Genomic DNA, 15,177 nt, shown 5'->3' on the forward strand with positions numbered 1-15,177 from the left:
ACGAAGTACAATATCCCAAAAAAGCTCTTCTTCCAAAGACATATGTAAGATAAATTGATTTAAGACGTGTATGAAATTGGTACAAAAAAATTTAATATATCTTATATAATTTTCTTTGAAAATCTATTTTGGATTTCAAGCACTGAGATATGCTAAGTTTGAGTGTTATTGATGAGACTTGACTATTATCGAAAATAAATAAATTTTGTTAATACTGGCCAACAACCGCGGATATGCTTTAAGTTGTCCACACCCACAAAACAAAGTTAACATATTGGATCTATAATAATAACCACATTAGTATGAGGTACGACTCAGTCAAATACCGTTAGAGATCTGTTTCCATTAAAGAGTCACGCAGGTATTTACAAGAAAAATAAGAAAGAAGTTATGTCACTAACTAACTTTGTCTTTCAGAAAAACAGGTTCTTAATAGAAGTTCATAGTTTGTCAGATTATTAAGAATTGTCTGTGTATAAGAAGTAATTTATTAATAATTTTTTAAATAAATATATCAATACATTTGATTAACCTTCGATTGAGTGCTTTAAAAATATTTCAAATTAAAAACAAACACAAATTTTCCGAGCTCATATCATAAAAAAAATATGTCTTTGTTAAGTAGACGAGTAATATTTATTTACTACGACTCCTTTAAAGTAATTGTTAAAATAGAAAGATTTACACAAAATGTTTGAACTTTCAAAAAACCTCCGTCAATAGTTTAAGTATTTATAAAATTTTAAATCTGCTATAATTTTTTCAAGATACAACTTTTGGTCCTTTTACAAAACCTATTGCTACTGGAGCGAAAACATCTTGTGACAATGAGTAGTCCAAGCAGTTGCTACCTAAAATGATTAATCTATAAACAATTGTCGAATATAGTTTTAGTTAACAAACTATATATATATATATATATAAGTTAACATTTGCGGCATCTTAGTTTCAACGGCATAATCATGCGATCGATTGCTACAAAACGGGACATCAACTTGTTTGTCTGGAAAAGCCTAGTTTGGCCTTCGTAGCTCTCAAATCTATACGCGAAACTCATTCACTTTTATTTTGACTACTGAAGCAAACTCACTAAACCGTTTTTATAAATTTTTAACTAATTATTAACTTATATAGAATCAATAAGATGATGTTTATATACAATAAGATAAGATTACTGACTCAAAAAAATATCTGTTGCTTTCTAAACAGTAGTAAAGCAAAGCAGAATTATTAACAGGACTATTTTGCTGAATAACAATCACTTTTGTCGAATTTTTCTTTCATATCTGTATAATCCTGAAATACTTTTTTAATGCAAAAAATGTGTTATATCAATTGTGCTTCATGTATTGCAATTTTATACCAAAGTTAATATATTTTAAAATTGTCACATTCAGGAAAAAATTAAAATTGCTTTTAAATTGCATATTTAGATATCATTTTTTTATTTTAACAGAAATACGTAGCAACGTATTTATTATTTAACAGAAATAAATGTTATCCGACTCGATTCCATATTAAATTATATATTTATTAAATCTAATTTTTTCCTTTAATATTGCAGGTATCCTGGATAAGAAAAAAAGACTATCACCTACTGACAGTTGGTTTAACCACATACAGCAGTGATGAGCGCTTTAGTGCAACGCATTTAAAACACTCTGAGGTAAATAGCACACTTCATATGTAAAATATATGCAATTTAACAAAACTGCAGTAGTAGAAAAAAAACAATATCCTTGTTACGGTACACTGACAGGGACGATATTCCTAGCAGAAAAAAAAAAGAAGAAAAAAATTCAAATGAAATGTACTTACAAGCATTTTACACTCATGTTCAGAGCGGAATTTAAAGCTAAAACGTGATTTCCATATTATGCAGCAAACAAGCGGGAAGCCGCATGGACCTGCTCCATGACACATATAACTTGAAGTGCATACAGATAAAAATTAAATATAATATTGACACATTGGTTAGTATGTGTCGCATATTTCAGAGCCACGGAAGGGTCACATACGAGTCTGAACTGCATTTGACAGTGAGCACAGTGAGCATTCATTTCACTTTTGATTCACGCAACGCACAAAGTACTGCATATTTATTTTGATTACTTTAAGCATAAAATAAATTCATAAAATATATACTGTATCATTATTTTAATACTCCTTCCTTCGAGTTGTAACAACGTCATAATTGTGTAATTTTTTATATTCTGCTCTTCTCTTTTTATTTCAATTTTATAATGCTTTTTATGCAACCGCATCTGTTACCGAATGTGTGAAATAAAAAATATTCCATCCGACCCAGGATTGGACGCTGCAAATAAAATTTGTGCAACTACGTGACGCTGGCGTCTACGAGTGTCAAGTATCAACCCATCCGCCCACATCAATATTTTTACATTTGAATGTTGTTGGTGAGTATCAGTGTTGGATGAATGCATTCACATAAATTTACTAAGGCAGTCAACAAAAAGTTCACCGTAACAAATGTAAGTCGAATAGCAAATCTTAAATGCAAGCGCAGTAAAAAGCACATACGTACGGTACTAGAGCAGAGTAGAGTAGAGTAAAGTAGAGTAGAGTAGAGTGAAATGGTCCACAAGAAGATTTGTGGCATTGAAATGAAATTGGGTTTGTGGTAATAACGTCGATTTAGCACAGATTCTCCGATTTTTCTTATTTCAAGCGAAATTTGATTTGAGCTCATTTGTTTGTTTTATAGCTTGCTGATGGAGGATACAGTATTATCGACTTAGTTTTAGATTAAAGCATTTACAGCCTTGACCGTAAATACACCCAAATTCTTAAAATATATTTGATTATTTTCATTGAAAAATAAAATCTGTTGCACATTTAATTTATTACATGAATAGTGATTATCACAAAAATAAATTTTTAAAGGTTATCAAAAGAAAGTGGAAGGGTTTAGGAATATATTCTTTATATACTCGTATATATATAATTAAAATTGGAAAAAATGCACTTTTATATAAACTACTCCAATTGGCCTTAGTTCAATTAATTAAAAATAAAGGTTTCTATTCATAGTAACTTGTATTATGTACTAATTAATATTTCAAAATTAAATTATAATTTATCCCTTCCATTTTGTATAAAGTTGCAGAAGAAAACAGAACAGTGTAGGGTTTAATATAATAAATACGAGCACACATATGCATACAACTTGAATTATTAGGAGCAGTATTACCTAACAGTTCCATAGAAAGTTTATGACAGGTTTGAAATAGAAAATCCAATCCAATCTAAACTATGTTTGGAAATATAAGGAAAATTTAACTAACTCATTCCCATAGATGAGAACGCTTCAGTACTAGACTATACTAAAATGTTATGGAGTGTCATCTATTTGTCAGCAGAAGAACTGAAGCATTACTTGCAATACATTCTGTCAGGAAGGTGCAGAGAATCGTTCTTTTAAAAAAAGTATTATCGAAATTCTTCTTGACACTTTTCCCTTCCCTCACTGTTATTGCAATGTTATTTGTCATTTTGCTTGTTAACAGTGCGCCATTTTGTGAATACATCTCAAGACTGTTTTGCGACTTTTGCAGTGGATAAAAATATCAAACAAAGAATATGTCTTAAATTTATTATTTCAAATAAAGTTTCTTGTAAATAAGCACGGAAAGTGTTATAAAGATCTTACAGTGTATAGACTATATTAAACACGTGCGTTTGAATAGTGCAGGGCATTTCAAACCAGTCGAGATTTGATGAAAGATTTGCATCATTCTGGGCGATTATCAATGTCTTTACCTGAACTTAACATCAGTAAATTAAGGGAAATACTGAAGTAATGCTCTATTTACAAGTCATATGAAGTGGACATATCAGTGCACTTCTAAACAATTTAAAAATAGAATATCATACAATGATAAATTCTCTCTCAAAATAAAAATCTATGAAATTCTATCGAAGAAAGAATTATAGTTAAACTCCATTGTCTTAGTTCGCGTCGAAGAGTATGTTTATTTGTATATCCTATATAAAGTTTAAATACTGTAGACTTGATGGCAAAAATATTATGCATACATATTTAAAATTTCATTATCTGATATTTAAGTTATTCTTTTTTCATCGAATTTATCTGCAATATGTTTAATTTTAAAGTGCCTGTCCATATTTTTTTTTTGTATCTTAAAATAAATTATGTAAATTTTATATTAATATAAGTTATTGTTATAACTTTTGTATTATATTGATTAAATTCTGCGGTTGCATATTACATTTACAATTTATTTATACTTAAATGCATTATTGAGTTAATATATTAAATACGTTATGATTATCAGGTATGCTTGCCATTTTTATTTATCAATTGCACTTCATTTTACATAAATTTATTTTATTGAAAATAATATAATAAATTCTTCTCTTAATTTAATTGTTGCTATGAATTTTTCATGAAATTCACTTATCAATTAATTAAAATTACATATTTTATTTTCACTATTCAAATAATACTTATACTTATATCTATAATAGATACATATTTTTAATATGTATATATAAATAAGTGCAAATGATTAAAACACAATTGTCAATTAATTGTTGTGGTTTTAAAGTGTTAAAACTGGAAGAATGAAACAAATCAATGTTAAAAAGGTGTTATAACTCAAATTTACAGGGTCATTACTCATACATTTGCGGATAAATCACTGTAACTTGAAAATTACACACCATTGCATATATCATGAATATGAATGTATATAGTTTTTATTAATTCGAAACCCGTTATTACAACAAAAAAAAAAATTATGAACCAATAAAAAATTAAGCAATGAGATAAATTAAAATTTTTTTTAATAGTTTAATAGTTGACTGTATTGTGGCCGTGTGAGTTAACAAATAAATTAATAGCAGCTCTTAAGGCTTAGCTTTATTTATAAGCACAGTTTTTTTTTCAATAAATTACACACTAGAGAATAAAATAAATTAAAATGAATATAATAAAATATGTTTTATTTTTAATTATTTTAAGATTGATAGTTAAACGTTTTTTCCTTTCACTGAACACATATCCACAAATATCTTCACTGTAATATGCGTTCCTAAACCAAATATAAAGACTTTCTAATCCTTTCATTTTAATTAATAGAGAAGTATATATATGAAATAATAATTATATTATCATTAAATAATAAATTTTTAATTTTTTTTAACTTTGATTTAATAAAATTAGACAACAAAAACATATTGTTTGGTTTAAAGTTATGTTTTTAAAAACTTAACATAACCCTTTCACTTTGTATAAATCTCGCTGAGGCCAGCTGCAGATATGTTAATTTAACAGTTCATTTAACATAACTATTGAAATTTTAACAGCAACAACAGTTGTGTGCTGTACTAAGTAGTGCAAGAAATTAGTTAAATGTTGAAGTAAAATAGAATTTTTTTAGTCTTTCACTATCAAAAGTTGTTGCTTCTGATTTTTGTTATCATAGTAACGCATGGCTGCATGTATACTCATGTATGAATGTAACTAAATATCGTAGTATAAGCAAGTATGAATATAATTTTAAATTTTGCCTAACAGTAACATAAATTAAATTCATTTATATACAAAAGATATAAATTCAATAAATACAATAAAAAAAAATATATCAATCTTTGTAATATGCAATATATTATTCAATTATGTATAATAATTAAGATACTCAATTATAATTTTGTTTTGTTTTAATTTTACTAAAAATCAATTCAAAATGAATACAAAAACTTTTTCTAGTTTAAATTAAAATATTTCTAAAACAAATATGTAATTGACTTTAACTTTATAATGTGCCAATTAACACAAAATTATATTTTCCATTCACACTAATTAACTTTAAATTGCATCGAAATGATAACAATTAAAATTTTAGAATTCGAAACTTTGGTTTTTAATTTGCACAATTAAAATTTAAATTCATTTTATTTTATTGCTGTGAAAATATTGGAATTTATTTAAAAAAAAAAATATTCTTTAGAATATTTAAGGTTGAGCACGTGCAGTCAGTTTAAAGTTTTGGAATTTAAATAAAAATTGCAACTTTTTATATTATTTTAAACCAAATTTTAATATTAATATTAAAAAAGTTTTTATATTAATTTCATAAAAAATGAATGTTATTCTAATTGTGATTACTTTGAAAACGCAACAATAGTGCTATCCTTTTATCTTTTTTTTTAATTTATCAAACTTTTAATATTAGTTTCTAATTTTTATTATGGTATTATTAGTATATTTATTAGGTATATATGATTATATGTAAAAATAGCACCCACATGTTAACTCTATCATGTTCTATATCGCTTATAAGCAATTTTGTTCTCAGATAAAATTCTTTTGTCGTGCGGAAAAAAACTACTTCATTAATAGAAGGCTAGTTGTATAGTAACGAATCAATACCGCTAAATTTTATTTTTAATAAATTTAATTTTTTAGCTTGCCATACGGCTGTTTCGATTATTGTCACACTCAGAAAAATATATTCTAACCATATACCAGTTAAATTAACCAGATCATTTTATTAGAAAAATTTTAGCTCATATAGTAAGATATGGTATGATTGAGCCAACATGATGCGTTGAATTTTTTGACCTGAGCTTTAGTAAAAATCTATTTAAATCAATCAAGTTATTTTACTGAGTGCATATATACTCATATACTCATTATAAATAAAAATAGTATAATTATTACTATATTATATAATTTATATGACTCATTATATAGATGAAAATTTTCATTAATTTTATAAGGCCATATATAATTTGTATTATTTGCATCCGTCTTTCAAGAGCATATTTTTGTGTGATTGCACTAATTTACAGCGTGCGTAAACACCCTTTTTCTTCAAAAATTTTGCTTGAATGAGAACTCTTGAATGTGAGCATGTTCAAGTTCGGTCGCTAGAATAAATTTGAACAAGAGAGAGCGAAACTTGAATGACATTTGAAAATGAGAGTCTGCACCGCAGTTTGAAATGCTAATCGTCATTTTTACTAAAAACAAGCCTGTAAGCCACAGCATATAGGAAATGGAATCAACTATTGTAAATTTTTAATTATTAAAAATTTATCACTATTGTTTTATAAATATAATTAATACAATTGCATTAGCAAAAAAAAAAAATATAATAATCTAACAAAATATCGTACGCAGACATATATATGTACCTACCTATGTATATTGGATGAACAAGTAATGGTTTGATTTTAAAATCACATATTTTTGTTTACAATTCTATATGTACTATCTTTCATTCCATTACTTTTGTACAGAGTATAAACAAAGTTTACCACATTTCCAAATTATCATACAATTCACAGTAATTGTTCCTTTGAATGAAATTAGGTTCCAAAGAAATTTCTTCATTATGCGTATGTAACTTATTAGGTTACTACAACAACACACAAATATCTTTAAAATATTCCTTTAACATTTCATTCAATATAATTTGAATTGAAATGAAATAATTTCCAAAAGTACAAAGTATAAACTCATATCTATGTTGAAACTAATTGTTACCACAATATCATTCGGCGGTATTTTAAATTTATAAAATTTACATTAAAATATGCTAATTTTCCGCAATAGAAAAGTTTTGTTATTTGCACACCTTCAATGTGACTAAGTGGAAAAATTAGTTATTTCATTCAAATTTAACGAATGCAATTTCAGGAGTAAATGCACATCATTTAAAATGCAAAAACATTAAATGATGCCATCCACGCTGACACAATTTCGCGGTAGAAAAATTAATTCAACGCTGATACCGAAATTTGCATTTAGATTTTTACATTTGTTCACATTTGTTCAAATTTATATTTATAAATGCATTTGTGCATTAATGCATTCCCGCTTCAACATCGCTTCAGCATATGAACGTTTAATGAATGTTTCATAATAAATAATTACATTTTTCCAATTAAATGTGCAAATTTAATTTTAAGCAATCGTTTTTTGTACGAATTTTTATGTATGCCATAAACTTAATTATCATTAAAATATAAAATTAAATAAACTGCAATTCCAGATGATATAGAACAAAACATGTAAAATCAAAATATAATTCTATAATGTAAAACAAAATAAATAATATTTAAGTAATTGTCATTATTTATTCTTTCAAAACAAAAATAAATTATATTTGATATTATTTATAAAATCAAAGCAATTTTACAACACAATCGAAGTAATCATTTAATTATTTAATAGTTATTTAAAAGTTCAATGAATAGTGGTTCATTATAGTTCAATACCCTAAGGAAGTCTAAGTTCAATCATTTAGATTAGTAAGTTTTTTAAAAGCATTATTTGAGCTTTACATTAAAGTGAAATCAATGATCTGGAGACAAACATTGCACAGAAGTACTATAAATAGACAATTAATCTTGTCTTACAAAGTTAACTAAAGGTATACAACGTTATTCATTAAGTGGTTCCAAAAGTAAGCGTAAATAAAATACACTTGTGATTAAGCTTTTTTTTCAAACTGTTAGTCATTGAATTATTTGGACAATCCCAAATAACTAATTTTAAAATGCAATGTCATTAGAATGACTTCAATAAACATCTTACAGCTTTGAAAAGAAAAGAGCACGGAATGGCTCAACCCTAACTTAATAGAAGTAAGTTTTCATAGCATCGAGTAATGTCCGCATAAACACGATCCTTTTAATCACCTCACACATCAAAAAAAAGTCACCTGAGTTCAGTGAGAACAAACTTAGTGGATTTAATGGCCCAAGTCACATGAAATTACAGATGCGAGTGTTGTGTGGGTGGTGATTCCATATTTCTAAGTCCACATATCATACAGAACAGCATCGAGGATTGTCCGTATATACTCGATCCTTTTAATCACCTCAGAAATAATCAAATAAAAAGTTTAGTGATAATGATTCGCATGATCTTAGTGGCACAAGTCACGAAATATTATCGGTGAGGGAAACTTCTAGTGCAATAAAGCCAAAACAACACTTGTTGTGTGGGTTGTGTTTCCATCTCTCTAAGTCTACATATCCTGCAGAACCGTATATTATATATGACGCAACAAGCATTAGAAAATTAATAATAAATAGTAAAATTATAGATTAAACAATTTAAAGGTCCAAGAACTTTTTAAAATTTCAGACTAGTTAAGAAATTCTACCCCTATGAGACTTACATAAAATAAAAATTGTTGAACACGTTTGTACTTTTGTTGACTAAATAAGGTTTTTAAAACTTTAAATTATATTAAACTATATAAATATATACATATTTTGAATACATTTTTTAATATCGTTTATTCTATTTCTTGAAATATTTTTGTTGCTATATTATCATCATGTGCACAACAATAAAATCCATGTTAAAATTTCATTCGGATAGAAGCACGTGCCGAAATATCGGGACCACCAATTCGCTATTTAACGCCAGGATCAACTTTACGTCTGCAATGTCGTGTTGTGCAAAATACAGAAGCATCAGAATTTATATTTTGGTATCACGACAATCGAATGATAAATTACGACATTGATCGTGGGATTAATGTATCAACAGACCCAGGTATGTAGAATATTAAGTCATCATGTAGTATATTTCACACTTTTATGAGTTTTCAATATTACATGCATATTTTTATATACATATTTGAAAAATAAAAAATTAAACACAATATTTTTAAATTACTTAAAATAATTTTTTTTTTTAATTTATATTCTGAAATAATTTTAACAAGAGCTGGAAGTGCACTTGTCCACTTATAAAATAAAATAAATAATGCTATTAATGACCGAAATATGTATCTACAAAAATAATGGTTTATTGTAATAAATGCGAGTATACAGAAAAAATAGCTGTTTGCAATCGAATCTTCATTTAAAAAGAATTTGTAATTCTTTTCGAATATATAGCATATGTTTAAATAAATAATTATATTTAATAATTAAACAAAAAAAAATTGGAACATGTTCTGAATAGTCAGTCAAGTTTTGACTCCATATTTTCGTAGAGACATATTATTATTTTTATTTCAAAGTCAATACAGGCATTGACAACAGCGAGTATATTGAACTGTAATCAGGAACACAGGCCTCTACCGAAATACATGGGAAACTTGTACTTTTGATTTAGTTGTTATACTAGGGAAACTAGATTAATATACCTTGTTAAATTATGTTGGTGATGTGGTCGATCGCAAATCTTCTGGAACTATCGTCTCTGGCGACAAAGTGACCTATCGCAAGTGCTGCGACGAAGTCCTCTTTAATACAATTTTTGCCTTCATTTATATGTCGTTTTACTTAAGGGACTTCTGATGTCTCTTCTAATTGAATTTATTGCATATCAAACCATTCTATTGTTTGCGGAATGGTTTGTTGTTTTCGCTGTTCCATTGCAATAACTCGGCAAGTGTCCCCATATGTTGAAGGGTGTAAAAGTATGTTTGTTTTGTCAAAAAAATTTGTAGACACTGTCTGTTATGCATTTTGTGGTTATGTTTTCGCACTTTTTGCATATAAAAGAAAAAAATAGTTGTCGACAATAATTGAATATTTTACGCCAATGGAAAATGGTTAGTGTTTTTTTATTAAAATTTCTTTATACCCAACAACATGATTGAAAATATTAAATAAATTTATTTGAACAATATTACTTACCTACATTAATTATTTTATTGTGACAACTGCAGCAAATAACAGCATCACAACTTTCAGACGATTATATCGCCGTGAGTAGCCCCAGAGGAGTAATTCTGGCGATATTGAATAGGGCCAAAGCGAAGAGACGTTCAAAAAGTTACTATTTTTTGATATCAAACGATTAGGTTACTGTTATAAGAAAGTTTATATAGAAATATTGAAGCTTTGAAAGATTTAATTTAAATACTAACTAGTAATTTGTAATTAGTAATTGAAAAACCGTAAGCTCCATTTTTTAAATTTTAGCTAATATTTGAAAAGAGAGAGAGACAGAGAGAGAAGAGAGAGAGAGAGAGAGATACTCTAAAAAATATACTTAAATTTTATCCAATGGAAAAAATTAAAATTTTTCTAAAATTTAATATAAGTGATTTAATAAAGTAAATAAATAAAACCTTTTTGTTAGCATATATAAGTTATTTCCAGATCTCTACTACGTATTTTATAATTCATATTTATACTTACATGTATACCTCGCTATATATATGTATATATATACCTCGAATTCTATCTCAACTAGCATTTCCTATAAATAAATGTTTTATGAATAAAAACATTTCACAAAACCTGAATTGTATGAAAACATTTGCTTTTTCAGAGTGTGGCATTATGTAGTTATATATTCAAATATTTGCAATAGTAAATGACATTTCAATGATAGTGCATGGAAAACATGAATTGATAAACAATGCCGAATAAGTGAAATAGAGATGAAACGTGTTTATAATTGCGAATACAAATAGTTTGGCTTAATTCAATAAATTTAGTAGTAAAATATTTTTTTACAACTGCAGTCTGCAGTGCAGCTCGCATTGTCATTGAAAACATTTCCACTTTTTTAAGCTGATTTCATTGTTAACAATTTCCGATTTAAGAGAATTTTATTTTATTTAATTTTCTCTGTGTCAAAGTATTTTTTATTTTTTGGGATTTTAATACATAATTTTATTTAGTAAAAATGTTCACTAATAATTTGTTATGTCACATAAATTATTGTCACTTTGTATTGTCACAAGTTGAATATTCAAATCTAATTAAGTTTTTATATCATTCAGTAATGAAAAACTCATAATTTATTATTATTTCAACATAGATTAGTAGTTATTGGCACTGAAGTATTTAATTTATTTGATTAGTCTAATTGATGGAGCTTTGTTATATATTTTATTTCAGATTTTCAATCATCGGAATTAACTATTCTACGTACGCGACGTGAGCATTCGGGCAATTTCACATGTGTGGCAAGTAACACACAACCGGCCAGTATTTTGGTGCACATATTCAAAGGTGAGTCCTCCTCCCATAGTGTAGTTGAAAGATACAAAATACAATATTTCACAATTGTTATTTTTACCAATCATTTTAATATACAAAACTAAACAAATATATTTATTTAATTTGTGTATAAAAGAGACTATGCAGCTTAAATGAATTTAATAATTATTACAATGAGAAAGTACATTAAAAAAAATCACTTTTATTTTATGTTAAATTTGCATCTGTACTTTATATATAAATTATTTAAATTATAAAAAGATGTTACTCTCAATTCCAACTTAACCCAGACATTTTGATAGCAGTGTATATCCACCCTTTATCGTGACATATGCTTCACTGACTTTTAACAAACTTGCTTGTTATTTTGGAACTTTAAGACTTTATAAAGTCACATTACTGAATAGGTCGATTAAAACCAAACAACACACTTCAGTTTTAAAATGCAGCTATGTACATGTTATTAATATGAAATTGTTGTTAGAATAACTAAAATGTATAATAACATTTTCTAAGTCTTATCTGTACTTAGTATTATCTATAATACAAATAAATTCTCTACCCTCAGAGAAATGTGTTCTAAGAACAAACTAAAATTGATCCGATCAATTTTTTAGAGAAATTTTGGCTAACGTCGGAAAGAAGATACAAAAACCAACATATGATCTGGTTGAACCAACCAACCAACTTGTACATCATACAAGTAAGAATATTTTAACCTGAGATTTAGTTAAAATATGGGTTAATCATCCAAGTTATTTTTCTGATTGTTGTAATTAGCGAAGTAATTTAATATCCATTAGTCAATTTGTTCATATTCAGCAATTGATATATAACTAAGTATGACTTTTATTTAATCTAAAACGTTCTGGAAGTTTAAGCAATTAAAGGTTTTAAAATCTATAGTCTATGTTCCTGACATATCAGGATATGCTTTCAGCGTATAATGCAAAAGAAATTCTCGATTATACTTTTCTAATAAAAATAAAGAAATGCTGAATACATTATGCACACTAGATTTAATTTTTAACACATTTGATAGCTTTTCCTAAAGGGTTTTAATATATTCTACGTTTACATAGTATTATGGCCTTATATGGGCTGGACATTAACATGTAGCTATTATCTTCCTAAACGTTGTTATAATTCAGTCCTCATTACTGAGGCTTACTTGTACTTAGTTGCTGATGTCACAAAAAATAGTGACCTAATTATTATTAGGTGTTCAATAATTATTCGTGAGATATCTTCCAGCTGATGGGAACAGTTATTTTTCTTCAAAATGCATAAGCAGGGCTGCTCTAACCACTGGGAATGATGAGCATCGGTGGATAAGTCTTTTGAGTCCGCTAGTTTTTATTGGCTTTATAAAATTTTTTTTTAATAATAAGTTCCATATTTAACTCTATTCACAATAATATCTGAACATCTTAACAGTAAAACCTTTTTCTCCTCGTCGTTACAGTCTCTATAAAAATTATATAACGTTAAACTTTATTCAGAGCCATTTGTGTTCTGAAGAGGTTCATCTCTTCAAATGGAGAGAATTTTATGTGATTTCTTGAAATTTCATTTCGTCCAAAATAACTTTATATGCAATCATATAACTATGATATAATTATGATATGACTACCAATTATGGTAGTCACAGCTTATACTAAAATAATTGAAGGTAACATTTTATTCAGAGGTTTTTTGACCTTGCTGGTCTATGTTCCGGTGAAAAATAAGTTAGGAGTGAAATTACATATTATTATAAAGGGTAAAATCAAAGTGATTATTTTAAATCCTTTTTTTTTTGGTTTTGCTTGCGACAATAATATTTCATAATTCCACCACTAATTGACTTCACTTTAGAGGACATTTTTAATATTATTTAATACAATTAAATTTGTCAAAATTAAAAATTTAATAATTTGAGAAAGATTTTTAATTTAAATAAAATATTTTTAATGTTTTCTTTTATTATATTTTCAGGTGATAACCCTGCGGCAATGTACCATGGTCACGTGGGTTCCTCAACGAAATCATATCAGACACATTTACATAGTATAATGGTTATTATTGCTCTTGGCTATCGAATATGGCACTGCTATGTTCACATGAAGATTGTATAATTACTCAAAACATTATCAATCAACGAAACTCATCCTGCTGACAAAACAAAAAATATTCACAGTATAGAATAGCATTGGAAACAAATTATCTCTCATCACATAGCAAAAATCACAACAGAAATGCAACATTACTGCTTAGATACTCGTATGTTGCATTGTCAGATGGAGTGAATAAAATCCACATTTTTTTAAACTAAACTTAAACTTTAAAACCAATTTTGATTAATTGTTGTATGTATATTTATGTTACTGTAAGTATGTGGTACTGAATTTATATATCTTTAAATTCAATTAAAGATAAAAATTGTGAAAACAAATCAAAATTATTATTATTATTATGACTCAAAAGAAGCAACATCAAAATTGATTTTCTTTGAGCTTTTGTAAAAAAGAAAAACATTTAAAATATATATAATACGTATTGATACATATATTAGGTTAGTAAATATGTAAGTTTAAATATTCTAAGCTAGACATAAGTTTAACAATAAAATGATGGATGTTAAGTGTTTTAAATTAAAAACTAAAAGATAGTATAAAATATTTAAACGAATATATATGGTATATTATATATGTGATTCTTATTTTAATTTTGATATTAATTTTAATATTTTATTTTATTTTTATTATTTATTTATATTCTTTTGTATGACTTTAGTATATATAATTTTTTAATTACAATACAGATAACTGATCATTGCTTAAATGACTACATTTTGAATTTTGAATATTAATTGGCAAATACTCTTCTACCTTATATTTTTAGCAATATTTGGCGTTGTCATACCATAGATAAACAAGTTCTCCTCAGTTAAAATCATATTGTTATAGATAATCAATCTGCCAGACTATCAATAAAGAACTTCTCTGAAAATCTATTTCTCCTATTAATCAAAGTTAAACACTTACAGAGATAATATGAAATTGTTTCCTCTTTGCCTAAGTTTCGCAAAGTGGTCCACTTAACAATATGATATACACCAATGACCTGAAAGAGCTGCTTTTAGCATAGAATTATAAATTAGGACCATGTTAATATCTTGTTGCTTGAGGTGTTGATCGACAGGAATGTTTTATTACAGAACCAGGA

General features: G+C 26.8%; 1 protein-coding gene across 1 annotated transcript in view; it reads left to right on the forward strand.

The window, feature by feature from the left end:
* Positions 1-14,271, forward strand: part of LOC119674041 — a 16,823-nt gene extending 2,552 nt beyond the window's left edge. Inside the window, exons 2-6 of the mRNA XM_038085164.1 lie at positions 1,565-1,666; positions 2,309-2,417; positions 9,383-9,559; positions 11,869-11,982; positions 13,948-14,271. Coding sequence (XP_037941092.1) covers positions 1,565-1,666; positions 2,309-2,417; positions 9,383-9,559; positions 11,869-11,982; positions 13,948-14,087 — 642 coding nt within the window. The 3' untranslated portion in view covers positions 14,088-14,271. The remainder of the gene's footprint in view (positions 1-1,564; positions 1,667-2,308; positions 2,418-9,382; positions 9,560-11,868; positions 11,983-13,947) is intronic.
* The last annotated feature ends 906 nt before the right edge of the window (positions 14,272-15,177 follow it).

Source organism: Teleopsis dalmanni, chromosome 2 (genome assembly GCF_002237135.1).
Source record: "Teleopsis dalmanni isolate 2A chromosome 2, ASM223713v2, whole genome shotgun sequence".
In the NCBI taxonomy this organism is placed as follows: Eukaryota; Metazoa; Arthropoda; class Insecta; order Diptera; family Diopsidae; genus Teleopsis; species Teleopsis dalmanni.